The following is a 20743-nucleotide window of genomic DNA, read 5'->3' as shown; positions in this document are numbered from 1 at the left end:
AAGACAGGTCTGGACAGCTTAATATATTATAATAATATGCATTAAAGACAGGTCTGGACAGCTTAATATATTATAATAATATGCATTAAAGACAGGTCTGGACAGCTTAATATATTATTATAATATGCATTAAAGACAGGTCTGGACAGCTTAATATATTATAATAATATGCATTAAAGACAGGTCTGGACAGCTTAATATATTATAATAATATGCATTAAAGACAGGTCTGGACAGATTAATATTATAATAATATGCATTAAAGACAGGTCTGGACAGCTTAATATATTATTATAATATGCATTAAAGACAGGTCTGGATAGCTTAATATATTATTATAATATGCATTAAAGACAGGTCTGGACAGCTTAATATATTATAATAATATGCATTAAAGACAGGTCTGGACAGCTTAATATATTATTATAATATGCATTAAAGACAGGTCTGGACAGCTTAATATATTATAATAATATGCATTAAAGACAGGTCTGGACAGCTTAATATATTATAATAATATGCATTAAAGACAGGTCTGGACAGCTTACTATATTATTATAATATGCATTAAAGACAGGTCTGGACAGCTTAATATATTATAATAATATGCATTAAAGACAGGTCTGGACAGCTTAATATATTATTATAATATGCATTAAAGACAGGTCTGGACAGCTTAATATATTATAATAATATGCATTAAAGACAGGTCTGGACAGCTTAATATATTATAATAATATGCATTAAAGACAGGTCTGGACAGCTTAATATATTATAATAATATGCATTAAAGACAGGTCTGGACAGCTTAATATATTATAATAATATGCATTAAAGACAGGTCTGGACAGCTTAATATATTATTATAATATGCATTAAAGACAGGTCTGGACAGCTTAATATATTATAATAATATGCATTAAAGACAGGTCTGGACAGATTAATATTATAATAATATGCATTAAAGACAGGTCTTTCATTAGAAAACATACAGCCAAATCATACAGTGATCCAGAAAACTACACATTTAATCAACCAACATTTTTCACTGTTTCAGAGCCCATTGATTTATGTTATGTTTCTTGTCTGTTGTGTTGTCCATCCTTTGACACAGAATGAGTGCCATGGCTCCATGGTAATGAATGAAAGGGAACACTAAAGGAAACCCCACTGTTCAAACTCAGACATTTCACAGCTCCTGATTCACACAGACTACAGCTGATTGGTTCTGTCGATCGCACGTTTGGCTTCGCGAAAGTGACATTCTGTTTACTCCTCACAGTATCCTGTTAATTGGGGTAATTGGCTCAACAGTCTGGCAGTAAGGACAGGCCCACTGTGAGGCTATGATATCAGAATATACAATCCGAGATGCGAAAAGAAACAGGACGGGAGGTTGAAAAATGTGACCCTGCCACGGCTGAATTAGAAGCAGGCCTCAGTCAGGGGTCGTCGTCATGATTACTTGGGTTTCCTGTAAAATGTACTATTTCAATTGTATCACACTTTTTGGAGGACTGAGTTTCAGTTAAGTAATGGCTATTTGATGAATTCTTCAAGACATGGATCAGTTTCCGTGAAGTGAAATAACGTTGGCGCTGACAACCCTGGCCTGCTGCTCGGCTATAGTGAGAGAGGTAGGGGGCAGGTCAGGACACTCAGTATCTGGCTCACACATAAGGCCAGTGATTTCTTCAGCTAGCCAGGCCAGACCTGAATGGGGGCTCTGTGAGGCAGTCAGTAAGTCAGCCAGCCAGGCAGAGAGAGAGAGAGAGAGAGAGAGTGAAGCAGTGGTGAATGGGGGCTGAAGATATAGAGCAGCTGGCTGGGCTGGCAGCAGAGAGCAGTGATCAGAGGCTGTCTGTCCATGGTGCTGACCAGATTACACTTCTCTCTATATCAGCTCTGAGCTTCAGAGAGGACCAGGCCTGAGTTCTCCATGTAAACCTCTCTCTATCTCTACCTCTCTCTCTTCATCTCTCAATTCAATTCAAGGGGCTTTATTGCCATGGGAAACACATGTTAACATTGCCAAAGCAAGTGAAGTAGATAATATACAAAAGTGAAATAAACAATAAAAATGAACAGTAAACATTACACTCACAGAAGTTCCAAAATAATAAAGACTAATTGTTTTTTGGTAGGTTTCCAAACTACATTCCTTCCGTCTATAGCATTTCTTAATATTGTGCAGTTCCTTCGGCTTTGATGCCTCATGATTGAGTATTGCTCTGCTCAAGTAGACTGTGATTTTGCTGTGGTCTGATAGGGGTGTCAGTGGGCTGACTGTGAACGCTCTGAGAGACTCAGGGTTGAGGTCAGTGATAAAATAGTCTACAGTACTACTGCCAAGCTATAGGTGTACCTACCATAGGAGTCCCCTCGAAGCCTACCATTGACTATGTACATACCCAGCGTGTGACAGAGCTGCAGGAGTTGTGACCTGTTTCTGATGGTTATGTTGTCATATTTGTGCCTAGGATGGCATATGGGGTAGGGAACGCTGTCACCTCCAGGTAGGTGTTTGTCCCCCTGTGTGCTGAGGGTGTCAGGTTCTTGTCCTGTTCTGGCATTTAGGTCACCACAGACTAGTACGTGTCCCTGGGCCTGGAAATGATTGATTTCCCCCTCCAGGATGGAGAAGCTGTTTTCATTAAAGTATTAGGATTCTAGTGGGGGGATATAGGTAACACATAGGAGGACATTTTTCTCTGTTAAGATCATTTCCTTTTGCATTTCTAGATAAATGTAAAATGTTCCTGTTTTGATTAATTTAATGGAGTTTGTTAGGTCTGCTCTATACCAAATTAGCATACCCCTTGAGTCCCTTCCCTGTTTCACACCTGGTAGTTTGGTGGATGGGACTACCAGCTCTCTGTAACCTAGAGGGCAACCAGTGGGTCCGTCTCCTCTATACCAGGTTTCTTGTAGGATGACAATGTCTGTATTTCCGATTTCTTTGGTGAAGTCTGGGTTCCTGCTCTTTAGGCCAAAGACAGATGACCTCAGGTCTTGGATATTCCAGGATGAGATAGTGAAGGCTTTGTGTTCCATAAAGTGTCCAATGTTGTTGGTTGTGTGGTTAGGCCTCAGCCCAATAAGTGTGAGCAGATCCTGCTGATCATCTGGTACATGCCATTGGCTTGGGCTAGTGTAAGAGTGGGGGTTGGGCCTGTTTGCCCGCTCATGGCCTGGGCGTATGTGTGACTTCCATGTTGAGGCCCTCTTTGCGGGGGTGGGGTGCATGGGGTGGGCAGGAGGGGCATAGGTCCGTTCTGAGTGGGCCTAAATGGGGTGTGTGCATGGTTGACTTGGGGGGGTGTTGACTGGTTGGGGTGGGGGTGTGTATGTGGCTGGTGGTGTTGTGGTCTGGATGTAGGTCCTCCTGGCGTGTGTCCTCTATGTGTAGGTCTGGTGGGGGTGGGGGTCCCAGCAGGTCTGGGAGAGTCTCGCTGTTCTGGGCGGGGTGTCTATTGATCTGATCTGTCACTTCCTGTGTGAAGTGTGGGGGCTGCGTTTGAGAGCGATGTCCTTTAGAGTCCGGGCAAAGGTGGGCACTGCTACCTTGTAGAGGTGGACCTGGTCATAGAGGCTGTTCAAGTCCAGGGTGGAGTGGTGCGCCAGGAAAACATTTGGTTTTGAGGCACAGTCATGGGAAATACTTGCGTTTACCCGCTGTATTGTGGCAGGGTGGAAGTCTTTTCATGGTAGCAGGGTGGAGAAAACCACTTGTGCATCGGGGTAAGTAGAAGAAGCTTTTTCAATCATTCCGTTCAGTCCTGTGGCCACCCTTTCCTGCTGTGTTCTCAGGTCGTTTGTGCCTGTGTGTATTATTATGTGGCTAGGTGAACCTAGTTGGTCCTCAGACAGAAGGTCGAGGGCGCGCTGGGTGTTTAGACACCAGAGTTCAGACACACTGTGTTTGGGTAAAAGGTTTTTTTCTTGTATATATTTCCCATTTGAGTCCATAAGGAGAACAATCTGTGTCTTGTGTATGTCCTCAGTTGGTGTGGGGGGGTTGTCAGGAAGGCTATCAGGGTGGCTGACAGGGGGGGGGGGGGGTGCTCAGAGGGGGTGAGATGCCCATGGGCTTGGGGTTCTTCATTTGTCTGTTCTGCTGTGATGTCTACGCTATGGTCAGGGTCTGCGGTGGACTGTTCTGCTGTGCTGTCGAGACTTTTGTCGGGAGCTGAGGTGGGCTGTTCTGCTGGCTTCTCTGCGGGGATGGCCACATCTCTAGTGGGTTGTTCTCTGTCACACGCCACCCCCCTAAACCTCTCCTCCAGCAGTCTGATCCTCTCCTCCAGCAGTCTGATCCTCTCCTCCAGCAGTCTGATCCTCTCCTCCAGCAGTCTGATCCTCTCCTCCAGCAGTCTGATCCTCTCCTCCAGCAGTCTGATCCTCTCCTCTAGTGCTCTGCTCTTCTCCTGCTCTTGCTTTTACTATTGTTGTAGTTGTCTCACCACAGTCCAGAGTGCAGATATGTCTCTCTCCACCTCCATCTCTCCGGGTCTGGTTAAGGGGGTGTTGTTGTGCTGGACTGTTGTCTGGGTCTGTGCTGACTGGAGTGTAAACCCCTGCTGTTTCAGCTCCACCTGTCTTACCTCCAGCTGGGGGAATGTATCCTTCAATGAGGGGGTAGTACTCTGTGCTGGGAGGTTGACTTTCTGCTTGGGGTTGCTCATCGGTTGGGTTATGTATTGAAGAGGTCTGGTCTGACCCGCTCGGGGTGGGGGTATCTTTCTCAAAGGAGAGCTTCTCCTGTTGGGCTAATTCTTTGATTAGGTGAAACAGAGGAGTAGTGTGCTAATATAGCACCGTGCCATGCCAGGGGACGGTTTGTGTGGAAGATGAGGTTGCTGATGTTCTCATTTTTATAATAGTCAGCAAAAAGTGTCTTGATTTTCCATAAGGAACTTCATTTTGTGATCTTTTCTTGCCTTATCATTCTTTACATACACAGGGTACTGTATTTTAATTACCTCTGAACAGCGGGAGGCAGCTTCTAAGGCCTCTCCATTTGGTTGGAGTAGACTGTGCGACTCTCCTGCCATTGTTGGGCTAAAGGGCTTTGACACCTCTCACTTGACACGTCAGTGCTAATTGTTGTATCAAGCTTGGCAGCCTTGATTTAGCATTCAGTCCTTATGAAGTAATGTAATGTATTTTTCTTCTTGGCTTTTGGAAATAAAATATAGCTTCAGACTCAACATTACTCACTCAGTTCCAGGTTGGATGGTGTTTTCAGGTTTCTGTTGTTTTCCAGAGCATTTGCTGTATCGCGTTGGAATAATAATCTTTGGTAGTTGTAAACCTTCCAGGTGATTCTGTAATTCCGTCCAAAATCAGGTTGTAGGTTTTGAGTTTTGATTTGGAGTGAAGGTTATGTTGTAGAGGGTAGCATCCTGTATATGTTCCTGACAAAAAAAATCCAAGTTTATCTAACTCTAAATCTATCTTTTTTAAGAACATTCTGAAAAATGCAGGAGCTCATCTGATCATGACCTCTCTCTCTCTCTCTCTCTACGTCTTCTGTCTAGCTTCTCTTTTTCTCTCCTCTCTACTACCTCTGTCTTCCTCTCTCTTCGTATCTCCTCTCTACCTCTCTCTTCGTATCTCCTCTCTACCTCTCTCTTCGTATCTCCTCTCTACCTCTCTCTTCCTATCTCCTCTCTACCTCTCTCTTCCTATCTCCTCTCTACCTCTCTCTTCCTATCTCCTCTCTACCTCTCTCTTCCTATCTCCTCTCTACCTCTCTCTTCCTATCTCCTCTCTACCTATCTCCTCTCTACCTATCTCCTCTCTACCTATCTCCTCTCTACCTATCTCCTCTCTACCTATCTCCTCTCTACCTATCTCCTCTCTACCTCTCAATTCAATTCAATTCAATTCAAGGGCTTTATTGGCATGGGAAACATGTGTTAACATTGCCAAAGCAAGTGAGGTAGACAACATACAAAGTGAATATATAAAGTGAAAAACAACAAAAATTCTCTCTTCCTATCTCCTCTCTACCTCTCTCTTCCTATCTCCTCTCTACCTCTCTCTTCCTATCTCCTCTCTACCTCTCTCCTCCTATCTCCTCTCTACCTCTCTCTTCCTATCTCCTCTCTACCTCTCTCTTCCTATATCCTCTCTACCTCTCTCTTCCTATATCCTCTCTACCTCTCTCTTCCTATATCCTCTCTACCTCTCTCTTCCTATCTCCTCTCTACCTCTCTCTTCCTCTCTCCTCTCTCTTCCTATCTCCTCTCTACCTCTCTCTTCCTATCTCCTCTATACCTCTCTCTTCCTATCTCCTCTCTACCTCTTTTTCTTCCTCTCTCCATCTCTCTGTATCTGCAGAAGCCAATCCAGAGGAACTACTGAGAGTATAAAGTAGTGGTGAATGAGGAGCATTACCTGGTGTTTCTGTTCAGGTAAGATAGTCACACCCTGATACCTCTCCTTTAATTAGACTCTGGAGTGGAGGAGGGGAAACAACATATGGAGACAGACTGAAGGAGACAGAGAGAGAAGTAGAGAGAAAGGGAGAGAGAGAGGGAGAGAGAAGAGTGTCTGACAGTGAAGAGAGAGATCAGAGGGAAAGAACGATGGAGAAAGTGACAGTGTGGCGTACACAGGTGTCTCTACAGAACAGTGGACTAGACGAGCGTGGAATGGCTGCTACACATTGTGCTGTAGCGTGTGCTTGTGTGTGTGTGGCATATGCAGCTATGTGGAATGGCTGGTTGTAATGACTCATTAACGGTGTTAGAGGCAGCTGTCCCACATAAACACACACTTTCTGTGTGTGCAATTCCCATGATCCTCCTTACTTCTGGTGACCACGCCCTCCAGCCTAATGATGTTGGGGTCATCGAACTGTCCCATGATGCTGGCCTCTCGGAGGAAGTCCCGCCTCTGGCGCTCCACGTAGCCGCCTTTCAGCGTCTTTATCGCCACAGCGATTTCCCTCTTCCCTAGTGTCCGCAGACGACCGCTACACACCTCCCCGAACTCACCTGGAATACACACACACACACACACACACACACACACACACACACACACACACAAACACCATATCAAACCACTGGAGGGCAGTGTTGCAGTACAGAGACAACTCCACAACACGTTTAACTCTGAATTATTCAACTCTCTAAAATGTCTCTTTGCTCCTTCTGAACTATCAGCCTACAATCAATCCATAGTCTCTCCTCTGCTTCTAAAGCTCTAACAACGTTCATATCCCCCACTGTGTGTGTGTGTGTGTGTGTGTGTGTGTGTGTGTGTGTGTGTGTGTGTGTGTGTGTGTGTGTGTGTGTGTTAGATTGTTATACTGAGCAGAGAGAATGTAGTCTTAAATCAAGTGCTGGGAGGGGAAGCACAGGCCCCCCACTGTATAGAAGATATAATTAACTTCCTTTCTTTAAAATGAAAACAGATTGCTTCATATGGCTCATTATGGCATATTACACCCAGATGCCAGATCTTCTCACATCCACTACGGTATATATATAGAGCATACTGTGCAAATCTAAAGGAGCTTCTGTAATGAGTACTGAATATATATATATTGTTGCCATAATTTACCTTGTTCTTTCCATGCCAATGAAGCTTGACGAATGGAATGGATAATTGAGGATAGAGTGCCCACCTGCTCCGATGACTCTTTCTATGCGGATCCGGGTTGGGTCAATCTCTTTGGCAAACTCATGGACAGCCTGAGTAGGATCCTCATAGGTGTCCGGATCTACATAGGTCTTTACCCCTGGGTACGGGAGGGCTGAGAAGAAGAGAGGAGAGACTGGGTTCTGCCTTTGGTAACTTTGCTACCTGCTGTTTTATGCCTTGTCTTTGTTAATAACCTCTAGTCTCCATCTCCAAACAGAACAATCAATGGTCATGCAAAACAGAGCTCCAGCATTAGCCTGAAGACACAATCAACCTCAAACATCCACTCCTGGATGAAACACAACTCTGAAGGTCGGAGCGATAAGTCAAGATATCAGTGGAGAGAGAGGAGGAATAAACAGGAAAGAACAGAGAGAAAGAGGAGGAGAGAGGAGAGAAGGAGGATGAGAAAAGAGAGTGTCCTCTCTGTCCTCCACTGATGACAAGTATAGCTCTGAAACACAGAGACAGTCTGTATGGAGTCAAGCCTATCTGTTGACAGAAAGAGAGAGGGGACAGACACACAGGGCAGTAAGAGGCCCTGTCAGCTGGACTCTCTCTCTCAGAACTCATCTTGCTGTCTGTCTGTTCCTCTATCTGCCCCCTTCCTATATCCTATCTCCTATTGAGTCATTTCCCTCTGTTCCTTTCTCCCCCTCATCTCAGAGATAAAACACAGTTGATGTGGGGAAAAAGACAGACAGAGAGAAACACAGAGAGAGGTAGAGGAGAGGCAGAGAAATAACTAGATTCAGCCAAAAGGTAAGACACAGATGACTTGAAATGGATTCTGAAGAGGAAGCGAGCAGGAGAGGATGGAGGGGGAGAGAGATGGAGAGAGCGAAGGAGGGAGGGAGCGAGCAGGAGAGGATGGAGGGGGAGAGAGATGGAGAGAGCGAAGGAGGGAGGGAGCGAGCAGGAGAGGATGGAGGGGGAGAGAGATGGAGAGAGCGAAGGAGGGAGGGAGGTGGGGGTGTTTCAGAACGTTTTGTTCTGTGGATTTGTTTAAAGTTAGCAATGTATCACTCCTACTGACATCCCTCCCCTCCCTCTCCCCCTCTGTCTGTGTTGTAAAACTGAGAGAGGGTGTTACCAATCTCTCAAAGTCTGCTACGGCCAGGGGTTAGGGACACACTTCATCCACATTTACATCTAAACTAATGGAGGCTTGCGAATGGCAGACATGGTTAGAATTGATTGTATGCAAATTGTCCACACAGTGTTTCTTTCCAGGATAGTTCTCTTTAGCATGAAATGGACAGAGAAGCTCAATATGGTACAGTGTTACTGTGGGAATTTTATTTTTAAGCTTTAAGTCTCGCCACAGTTTAGCCATTTATCTTTCAACAAAACACTCACAGGAGGCTGAAATAATCAAATGAAATGCGTCTGCTCACCTGAATTGGCCAAATTGGGTGTGAAGTGATGTGAGTCAGAAAGAAAGAGGCAGAGAGAAAGACGAGTAGAGAAGGAGAGTAGAAACAGAAGTCCTACCATGTCCGTTCTGATAGTTGGTCCTCCTCTTGTCGTCTGAGCTCATCTTGGATTTGATGTACCACTGACACCTGGGAGACACAATGACACGTTGTCCTTTACAACAAGGAACACCAGATGCTACAACTGAAGGAGTTCACCTTGCCCAGATGAACTTCTAAACCAAACGGAGTGTTGTATCTAGTGCTGTTGTTGGAGAACATTTTCTCTGAGAAACTTGGATCAACACATTTCTATTTGCACTTTCACCAGAGCAGTCATGTGTAACATGGAATGTGTTTGGGTGTGTGTGACTTTTAAATGTGTTTGCGTGTGTGTGTGTGTGTGAGAGACTTGGAATGTGTTTGGGTGTTTATGTGTGTTTGTGTACACTTGGAATTTGTTTGTGTGTGACTTGGAATGTGTTTCTGCGTGTGTATGACTTGGAATGTGTTTGTGTGACTTTGGATGTGTTTGGGTGTGTGTTTGATTGATCACTGCTCCTCATACACTCACTCTCACCACACACTTAGACACTGCTCTCTAGAAGAGCCCATCCTCTCTCTCACACACACACACACACACACACACACACACACACACACACACACACACACACACACACACACACACAGTGGAGAGGATCACAGGTTCACACTCCAGCCAGTCAACTTCATTAGCTTTATCATGCTGGAGGAACAGGAAGTAATTAACATCTAGTCTACAGATCTACAGGAGCGAGAGGGGGAGAGACAGGGAGAGAGAGAGGTACGGTTGATCTATAGTGGTGATTAGATAATTAAGTAGACTATTAACAGACACAGAGGGTGTAGCTGTGGCTGCCATGCCCCTAGGCAGGCTGGGAGAGGAGGATGGGGGAGAGAGAGAACGTGATAGAGACAGAAGAGGTGAGTTAGTGCTGGCACCAGTCTGATAACTACATAAAAGAGCGAGAGAAACAGAGAGTAAGAGAGTAAGAGTGGGTTTACAGCCCCCTCCATGAGCCATTTCACATGAAATAATCATATCAACACAAATACACACAGACACACACACACAGAGACACACACATACAGACACACACAGACACACATATAGACACACACATATACAGACAGACACAGACACATAGACAGACACACAGAGGTATGTGTGTGGTATATTTAGTCCAACAGGATGGCTTAGTTCAGAGGCGAGCTAATAATAGGAGAGGAGAAGAGAGAATCAGGGGCTAGGTTAGACAGTTTTGAGGAAAAGAGAGGAGGGACAGAAAGGAGGACAGAGAGGGGGACAGTGATTGCAGTCTTTAGAAATAGACAGGGGTCTTGCCTGAAAAGTTAAAGTTCTCCATTGTCCACAACTTTGACATTAAGAAGGTTTAAATGATGCTGATTGGATTTAGACAGAGGGCAAAGCAATCAGAGCACTCATTACTGAGAGAGGAGGGGTCAGTGTGTGTGTGTGTGTGTGTGTGTGTGTGTGTGTGTGTGTGTGTGTGTGTGTGTGTGTGTGTGTGTGTGTGTTTGTGTGTGTGTGTTTGTGAGTGACCATGGTTTCTCCATAGAGGCAAGCCCAACCAGATCCAGATTGCCAGATCAGAGGGACTATCAAAGTGCTGGATATCTGTGGGTTGCCAGGTTGGGATCCTGCTGTGAGGTCTGAGGCCTGGACATTGACAGAGAAGAAATCACAGCAGAGATAGAGGAGGAGAGGAGAGGGGGAGAAGAGGAGGGGAGAAGAGAGGAGAGAAGAGGAGGAAAAAAGAGAAGAGGAGGAAGAAGAGTGGAGACGAGATGAGTAAGAGACAAGATTTGTATTTATTTTATTTTCACCTTTATTTAACCAGGTAGGCCAGTTGAGAACAAGTTCTCATTTACAACTGTGACCTGGTCAAGATAAAGCAAAGCAGTGTGACACAAACAACAACACAGAGTTACACATGGGATAAACAAATGTACAGTCAATAACACAATAGAAAAATCTGTATACTGTGTGTGCAAATTAAGTAAGGAGGTAAGGCAATAAATAGGCCATAGTAGCGAAGTAATTACAATTTAGCAATTAACACTGGAGTGATAGATGTGCAGATGAGGATGTGCAAGTAGAGATACTGGGGTGCAAAAGAGCAGAAAAACAAAAACAAATACGGGATGAGGTAAGTAGTTGTTTGGATGGATGGGCTATTTACAGATGGGCTGTGTACAGCTGCAGAGATCTGTAAGCTGCTCTGACAGCTGATGCTTAAAGTTAGTGAGGGAGATATAAGTCTCCAACTTCAGTGATTTTTTGCAATTCGTTCCAGTCATTGGCAGCAGAGAACTGGAAGGAAAGGCGGCCAAAGTAGGTGTTGGCTTTGGGGATGACCAGTGAAATATACCTGATGGAGCGCGTGCTATGGGTGGGTGCTGCTATGGTGACCAGTGAGCTGAGATAAGGCAGAGCTTTACCTAGCAAATAAAAAATCAAAATAACTTCACAGATCTTCATTGTAAAGGGTTAAACACTGTTTCCCATGCTTGTTCAATGAACCATAAACAATTAATGAACATGCACCTGTGGAACGGTCGATAAGACACTAACAGCTTAAGACAGTAGGAAATTAAGGTCACAGTTATGAAAACTTAGGACACTAAATAGGTATTTCTACTGACTCTGAAAAACACCAAAAGAAAGATGCCCAGGGTCCCTGGAGGTGGAGGGTCCGTCATGGTCTGCGGCGGTGGTCTGTGACATCCTCCTCCATCATGTGGTACCCTTCCTGCAGGCTCATCTTGACATGACCCTCCAGCATGACAATTCCACCAGCCATACTGCTGGTTCTGTGCGTGATTTCATGCAAGACAATAATGTCAGTGTTCTGCCATGGCCAGCGAAGAGCCCGGATCTCAATCCGATCTCAATTCCCAGCAGAAATGTTTGGGAACTTGCAAGTGCCTTGGAGGAAGAGTGGGGTAACATCTCACAGCAACTGGTAAATCTGGTGCAGTCCATGAGGAGGAGATGCACTGCGGTACTTAATGCAGCTGGTGGCCACACCAGATACTGACTGTTACTTTTGATTTTGAACCACCCTTTGTTCAGGGAAACATTATTCAATTTATGTTAATCACATGTCTGTGGAACTTGTTCAGTTTATGTCTCAGTTGTTGAGTCTTGTTGTTCACACAAATATTTACACATGTTAGGTTTTCTGAAAATAAATGCAGTTGACAGTGAGAGGACATTCTTTTTTTTGCTGAGTTTAGATGACCTGGAGCCAGTGGGTTTGGCGACGAATATGTAGCAAGGACCAGCCAACGAGAGCATACAGGTCACAGTGGTGGGTAGTATATGGGGCTTTGGTGACAAAACGGATGGCACTGTGATATACTGCATCCAATTTGCTGAGTAGAGTGTTGGAGGCTATTTTGTAAATGACATCGCCGAAGTCAAGTATTGGTAGGATAGTCAGTTTTACGAGGGTATGTTTGGCAGCTTGAGTGAAGGAGGCTTTGTTGCGAAAAAGGAAGACGATTCTAGATTTAATTTTGGATTGGAGATGCTTAATATGAGTCTGGAAGGAGAGTTTACAGTCAAGCCAGACACCTAGGTATTTATAGTTGTCCACATATTCTAAGTCAGAACCATCCAGAGTAGTGATGCTAGTCGGGCGGGCGGGTGTGGGCAGTGATTAGTTGAAGAGCATGCATTTAGTTATACTTGCATTTAAGAGCAGTTGGACGCCACAGAAGGTGTGTTGTATGGCATTGAAGCTCGTCTGGAGGTTTGTTAACACAGTGTTCTAAGAAGGGCCAGATGTATACAGAATGGTGCCATCTGCGTAGAAGTGGATCAAAGAATCACCCACAGCAAGAGCGACATAATTGACATATACAGAGGAAAGAGTCAGCCTGAGAATTGAACCCTGTGGCACCTCCATAGAGACTGCCAGAGGTCTGAAGAACAGGCCCTCCGATTTGACACACTGAACTCTATCTGAGAAGTAGTTGGTGAACCAGGCGAGGTAGTCATTTGAGAAACCAAGGCTGTTGAGTCTACTAATACGAATACGGTGATTGACAGATTTAAAAGCCTTGGCCAGGTCGATTAAGATGGCTGCACAGTACTGTCTTTTATCGGTGGTTATGATATTGTTTAGGACCTTGAGCGAGGCTGATGTGCACCTGTGACCAGCTCGGAATACCGGATTGCATAGCGGGGAAGGTACGGTGGGATTAGAAATGGTCGGTTATCTGTTTGTTCACTTGGCTTTTGAAGACTGTAGAAAGGCAGGGCAGGATGGATATAGGTCTGCAACAGTTTGGGTCAAGTGTCTCCCGCTTTGAAGAGGGGGATGACCGCGGCCGCTTTCCAATCTTTAGGAATCTCAGACGATACGAAAGAGAGGTTGAACAGACTGGTAATAGGGGTTGCAACAATGGCAGCGGATAATTTTAGGAAGAGAGGGTCCAGATTGTCTAGCCCAGCTGATTTGTAGAAATCCAGATTTTGCAGCTCTATCAGTGCAGTGGGCAGCTGGGAGGAGGTGCTCTTATTCTCCATGGACTTTACAGTGTCCCAAAACTTTTTGGAAATAGTGCCGCAGTATGCAGATTTCTGTTTGAAAAAGCTAGCCTTTGCTTTCCTAACTGACTGTGTATATTGGTTCCTGACTTCCCTGAAAAGTTGCATATCGCGGGGACTATTCGATGCTAGTGCAGTGCGCCACAGGATGTTTTTGTGCTGGTCAAGGGCAGTCAAGTCTGGAGTGAACCAAGGGCTGTTCTTAGTTCTACATTTTTTGAAAGGGGCATGCTTATTTAAGATGGTGAGGAAAGCACTTTTAAAGAACAACCAGGCATCCTCTACTGACGGGATTAATATCCTTCCAGGATACCCGGGCCAGGTCGATTAGAAAGGCCTGCACGCAGAACTGTTTTAGGGAGCGTTTGACAGTGATGTGGGGTGGTTGTTTGACCGCGGACCAATAATGGACGCAGGCAATGAGGCAGTGATCGCTGAGATCTTGGTTGAAGACAGCAGAGGCGTATTTAGAGGGAAAGTTGGTCAGGATGATATCCATGAGGGTGCCCATGTTTATTTGGGGTTGTACCTGGTAGGTTCATTGATAATTTGTGTGAGATTGAGGGCATCTTTAGAATGTTTAGAAGTTTAGAATGTAGGACGGACGGGGTGTTAAGCATATCCCAGTTTAGGTCACCTAACAGTACAAACTCTGACAGACGGGGGACAATCAATTCACATATGGTGTCCAGGGAACAGCTGGGAGCTAAGTTTTTGGTGGCCTTCCAAAGCCAGGATTCAGACACGGCTAGGACATCAGGGTTGGCGGAGTGTGCTAAAGCAGTGAATAAAGCAAACTTAGGGAGGAGGCTTCTGATGTTAACATGCATGAACCCAAGGCTTTTACAATTACAGAAGTCAACAAATGATGGCACCTGGGGACATGCAGGGCCTGGGTTAACCTCTACATCACCACAGGAACAGAGGAGGAGTAGAATGAGGGTACGGCTAAAAGCTATAAGAACTGGTCATCTAGTGTGTTCGGAACAGAGAATAAAAGGAGCAGATTTCTGGGCGTGGTAGGATAGATTCAGGACATAATGTACAGACATGGGCACGGTAGGGTGCGAGTATAGTGGGGGTAAACCTAGGCATTGAGTGACAATGAGTGAGGTTGCATCTCTGGAGGCGCCAGTTAAGCTAGGTGCGGTCTCCGCATGTGTGGGGGGTGGGGCAAAGGAGCTATCTGAGGTATGTTGAGCGGGACTAGGGCCTCCGCAGTCAAATAAAACAATTAGAGTGCCCCTACACAACAGTATACAAGGCACATTGACATTAGAGAGAGGTATAGAGCAATCACAGGTGTTGATTGGGAGAACTAAGACGACAACAGGTAAAACAACAACGGGTAAACAGCTAAGACAACAACAACGGGTACATGGTGATGAATGGGCAGAGAGGGTCAATTAGCTACACACAGGGCCTGAGTTTGAGGCTGGGGCAGACAGATAAACAAAATGAAACACAGTGTTAATGAACAGTCCAGCAGGCATCAGGTGTGTAGCTGAGTGATCATAGGGTCCAATGAGCAGCAATAGATGAAACAGGGAGCTGTTCCGTAGTCGTTACTATGCTAGGCGAGCAGGAGAAAAGCTAGCGGGTCGGGGCTAGCAGATAGGTCTTCACCGACATCCACAACGCAGAGGCCGGTTGAGAGCACATCGGCTGAATTACATCAGCAGATCAGTCGTGATGGATCGGTGGGGCTCCGTGTTGACAAGGGTCCAGGCCAATTGGCAAGAGAGGCGTTAGCCACAATAGTCACTCGGTAGCAGCTAGCTAGCTGCGATGATCCAGTGTGATGGTCCAGAGCATGCGGCAGGAATCCAGAAATGGAAAAAAGCAGTCAGATATGCTCAGGGCTGATATCGCGCTGTGCAGACTGGCAGGTATTATCCGGGCTATCAGGGCTAAAGCGGCTGGTGTCTGAGCTAAAAGGTAAAGACCGCTAGCAGTGGCTAACAATGGCTAAATAGCTAGTAGCTAATTAGCTGGCTAGCTAATTAGCTGGCTAGCTGCTGATGGAGGTCCAGTTATAAGGTCTAAAAAATAGCAGATCCGTACCACATTGGGTGAGGCGGGTTGCAGGAAGGTATATTTAATCCGAAAATGGAAAAAAAGAGATTGAAATATATTGAAATGTATACAAAAAAACAAAAAGAAAAACTGAATATTTACACGGGACAAAAACAAACATCTACACCATCTTGGATACTCGTCTCATCTCTTTAGATTTGTCTATTGACTGTAGCCCCGCCAGTGATGGGGTCAGTGTGTTGATTAAAGCTCCTTTATCAGACCTGTCTAGCACCACTCTATCACTGAATCACTGGCTTTGAAAACACACAAAGACTGAACGGACACACAGACAGACACAAACTATTTTTCAAAGGTGTTCTCAAAAAAGGGTGTAAAGGATAGTGCTGTGGCTTTAAAGGCTATTCTAGGATATTCACGAACGCTCAAAAACACACACACACACACACACACACACCTTTCAATATCAAACCCTGCCCAGAGCTTTAATCTAAAAGTCAATGTAATTCAACCTACTCTCTACCCTAATATCCACTGAGTCATTACTACATGCTGAAGCCAGTGTTTCCACTGATAAAAGAGGAGAGAAGGAGGAGAGGATGAGAGGAGAAAGTGCAAAGAGACAAACGAGAGAGGAGCATAGACAGAATGATGAGAGGACAGAGAGGGATCAGAGAGTGAGGAAAGAGAGGGATGAGTGTTGAAAGAAGTGAAGAGCAGCAGTGTGGGTTTAGAGTACAGAGATAGGCCCACCCCTACACAGGCCGGACGGTCACCTATACATAGACAGATACACACATGAGGATTGAGGGACAGTCCTGGTTCAACTGGTTCCTGTTTGATGCTACTTATCTAAATTCACAGTGCCTCAGCGCACTCCCTTATTTAGAAAGCTTTTCAGAACAGACTTAACACCTACATAGACTGGAAGGTCATCTCAAAGGTTTCATCACATCCTACTTTTAATTGTTCTTTGGGTACTTTTCAAACTTTTTAAAATGAAGTGTGAAATGCCATTGTATTACTGTATGTAGGCCTCTCAGTACAGAGGGAGCTGTCCACAGTAGTGTGGTGCTGAACTTTCCTACAGCCCTGTCAGTGCTACTGAAGACAACTACATCTCGTTATTTTAATACTTGAATATTTGATGAGGGTTGTTGACGTCAACCGCCTGCATTAATGGAGAGAGATGCTATGCTACTAGCCTCATGTCATGAATACTGTATGCATAGGCATCTCAAGACAACTTCGATATAAAGTGTTTTTTCTCAAATTTGCCGGGATGTCATGTGTCCTACTTACAGTATATCAGTACACTCGTAGCAACCTAAGCACTCCAAAAAATGTATTTGATCAAATAAACCTATGTAGCAAATAAGTCATTACATTTTTTGCTGACCAAATTCGACATTCTCTCATTGACCTCTACTGTATATAAAAACTCCTCCCTTGGTGAGCGAAAGAAACGGAACAACGCCACCTGCTCGAGAAGACAGATTTTTGGCCAAGTTATCCCTCTCGCTTCGCCTTTTCCTTTCTGGTGCTGTCCATGGTGCTGAACTATCCTACAGCCCTGTCAATGCTCCTGAAGACACCTTTAGTGCTGTCCATGGTGCTGAACTATCCTACAGCCCTGTCTGTAGTGCTGACCGACTAGTCCCTTGGGACATCTCCCAAGAACCTAAGTGTGTGTGTGTGTGTGTGTGTGTGTGTGTCTTACCGTCCGGTGATGAGGAAGAAGAGGGTGAGGATGATGAGGAGAGTGAAGCCTCCCACGGCTGCCGTGACGATCACCAACACCTGACCCTGGTCTGACGCCATGTCCGACGCTACGGGGAGGGGACAAATCAATTGATTGATTATTATCTGGACGTATTAAGTGATTTACAGTATAGACATACAGCCATATTACTGGAAGAGAGATGACATCACAAAAACAAGATACATTCACATGATTAAGTCAGAAAAAAGTCATAAGACAATAACTATACCACTTTTAAAACATCTTTATCAAATCAGACTGAGGAGAGAAAAGCACTTTTATTAGTAATAATTGATATTGTTAGTATTAATTAATTTGAAATGAATATGGAGAGATTGATGAACTCTTGGTCTGAAAGACAACCATTCTATTTTAAAAGGAATCATTCATATGCTTGGTGCCATTTCATTAATATTATTCATTCATGAAATTGTGATTTAGTCTCTGATCATTTGCCAAAATTAGCCACATTTGATATTCATTATTTTCCCTTCTCTCTGTTTCTTCACAGGGCTAACGAATCCCACATAATTGAAAGATGATTGCTATTAGCAAAACGTATTTCTACAAAATTTTACACTTAATGAATATGAATTGGAGATCAGGATGCGTAGCTCCCAACCCAGACGTGACAGCATTTGTGTGCCCGCAAGTATGCGTGGATGTGTGAGGATCGGTGCCAATATGTTTGTAAGTGTGTGTGTGTACGCTTGAATGTGTGAAGGTCGAAATGTGTGTGTGTGTGTGTGTGTGTGTGTGTGTGTGTGTGTGTGTGTGTGTGAGAGAGTGTATATGTAGCTGGGGTCTGGACAGAGATAATTGCCAGTCAGACGGGGAGAGAGGAACACAGCTGATCAGAGGGGTAGATGACTTCACAGGACGGTTCTCCTGACCAGGAGTTCACACACACTCGGAAGCCTAACTAAGCAGTCGGGCCTGATTGACGCTAATGAGACCGAGGCCTGTGTGTTTGTGTGGATGTGTGTGAAAGGGTTGAATCTAAAGGGCTGTCATGACTGTCATGCCTTTGGAAAGTACTCAAGACCACTTGAGTTTTTCCACATTTTGTTACGTTACAGCCTTTTTCTAAAATCTATTAAACACTTTTTCCCTCATCAATCTACACACGATACCCCATAATGACAAAGCAAAAACTGTTTTTTAGAAAATGTAGCAAATGTTGTTTTTTTTAAACCCCGGAAATAACACATTCACATACGTTTTCAGACCCTTTACTCAGTACTTTGTTGCAGCACCTTTGGCAGCGATTACAGCCTCGAGCCCTCTTGGGTATGACACTACAAACTTGGCACTCCTGTATTTGTGAAGCTTCTCCCATTCTTCTCTGCAGATCCTCTCAAGCTCTGTCAGTTTGGACGTGGAGCGTCGCTGCACAGCTATTTCCAGGTCTCTCCAGAGAGGTTTGATCAGGTTGAAGTCCGAGCTCTGGCTGGGCCACTCAAGGACATTCAGAGACTTGTCCCGAAGCCACTTCTGTGTTATCTTGGCTGTGTGCTTAGGGTCATGGTCCTGTTGAACATGATGAACCTTCGCCCTAGACTGAGGTCCTGAACTCTCTTGATCAGGTTTTCATCAAGGATCACTCTGTACATTGCTCCGTTCACCTTTCCCTCGATCCTGACTAGTCGCCCAGTCCCTGCTGCTGAAAAACATCCCCACAGCATGATGCTGCCACCACCGCACTTCAACGTAGGAATGGTGCCAGGTTTCCTCCAGACCTGATGCTTGGAATTCAGGCCAAAGAGTTCAATCATGGTTTCATCAGACCAGATAACCTTGTTTCTCATGAGAGTTTTTAGGTGCCTTTTGGCAAACTCCAAGCTGGCTGTCATGTGCCTTTTATTGAGGAGTGGCTTCTGTCTGGCCACTACCATAAAGCCCTGATTGGTGGAGTGCTGCAGAGATGGTTGTCCTTCTGGAAGGTTCTCCCAACTCTAGAGTGCTGTCAGAGTGACCATCGGGTTCTTGGTCACCTCCCTGACCAAGGCCCTTCTCCCCCGATTGCTCAGTTTGGCCGGGCGGCCAGCTCTAGGCTGAGTCTTGGTGGTTCCAGACTTCTTCCATTTAAGAATGATGGAGAACACTGTGCTCTTGGGGAACTTCAATGCTGCAGACATTTTTTGGTACCCTTCTCCAGATCTGTGCCTCAACTCAATCCTGTCTTGGCGCTCTACGGACAATTCCTTTGACCTTATGGCTTGGTTTTTGCTCGGACATACACTGTCAACTGTGGGACCTTATATAGAAAGGTGTGTGCCTTTCCAAATCATGTCCAATCAATTGAATTTACCACAGATGGACACCAATCAAGTTGTAAAAACATAAAGCATTATCAATTGAAACAGGATGCATCTGAGCTCAATTTCGAGTGTCAAAGCAAAAGGTCTGAATACTTATGTAAATAAGGTATTTCAGTTTTTATTTTTTATAAATTAGCAAACATTTCTAAAAACCTGTTTTTGCTTGTCAAATATGGGGTGGTGTGTGTGTAGATTGATGAGGATGTTTAATTTATTTCATCGGTTTTAGAATAAGGCTGTCACGTAACAACATGTGGAAAAAGTCTAGGCGTCTGAATATGTTCAGAAGGCACTGTAGATGGGGAAGGAAGAGGTTAGATAGGAGGAGAGGCAGAACAGGTATGGAGAGGGCGGGGACAAGCAGAAAGGGAGGGATACAGGGGAGAGAAGGGAGGGAGGTAAGGAGGGGAGGGAGGGAGAGGGTATTTTCTCCTTGATTAAAGGGCAGAACAAAGGCAGGCCAGGACTGTCTGATCCACTAGATAAAGAAAGCTCTTCAGCTGGATAGATGAGGGGGAAAAGAGGAGGAGAGGAGGAGGAGATAGGAGACACCACTGAGGCCAGATCAGTGGTTGGAGTGGACTGGTGCTGACCGACCAGTATAGAGAACCTACACCTCTATATTTCTACTGCTTGAGTTCTGGCATCTCTAAGATAAAAACCCTGGTACAGTAAAAAATAACCCCTTTAAGAACTGACCAAGTATATAGGACAGAACCACAAACACAGGTCTGTATGTTAGTATTCAGCATGGCTTTATTATCCCTGTGGGAACACTTTGGTTGTGGTTCTGTGTATACATAAAAACACACAATAAAGCATAGAAAAGGACATATACAGACAATAAATACAGGTAGAAAAGTGCATGAGCGATCAATGACTCATCTGTACACCCTATACATCAGTACACTCTGTCAACTTCAATGTCAGC

General features: G+C 44.7%; 1 protein-coding gene across 3 annotated transcripts in view; it reads right to left on the bottom strand.

Moving 5' to 3' along the window:
• The window catches only part of epha6 (eph receptor A6), a 220950-nt gene that overhangs the window by 8013 nt on the left and 192194 nt on the right, over window positions 1–20743 (bottom strand). For 2 of the 3 annotated variants that reach the window (XR_005038811.1, XM_036959046.1), the window contains exons 9-12: window positions 17450–17558; window positions 9151–9221; window positions 7640–7768; window positions 6819–7004 (exon numbers count right to left, since the gene is read on the bottom strand). Coding sequence is in view for 2 of the 3 variants with exons in the window: in XM_036959046.1 (XP_036814941.1) it covers window positions 6819–7004; window positions 7640–7768; window positions 9151–9221; window positions 17450–17558 (495 nt within the window). In the remaining variant the exon portion in view is untranslated. Of the gene's footprint in view, window positions 1–6818; window positions 7005–7639; window positions 7769–9150; window positions 9222–9744; window positions 10795–17449; window positions 17559–20743 lie in introns of those variants that run through there. The other variant, XM_036959048.1, reaches the window with a different exon arrangement.

This window comes from Oncorhynchus mykiss, chromosome 22, assembly GCF_013265735.2.
Source record: "Oncorhynchus mykiss isolate Arlee chromosome 22, USDA_OmykA_1.1, whole genome shotgun sequence".
Taxonomy (NCBI): Eukaryota; Metazoa; Chordata; class Actinopteri; order Salmoniformes; family Salmonidae; genus Oncorhynchus; species Oncorhynchus mykiss.
The sequence above is the reverse complement of the archived record's forward strand: the minus strand, read 5'-3'. Positions and strand labels throughout refer to the sequence as shown.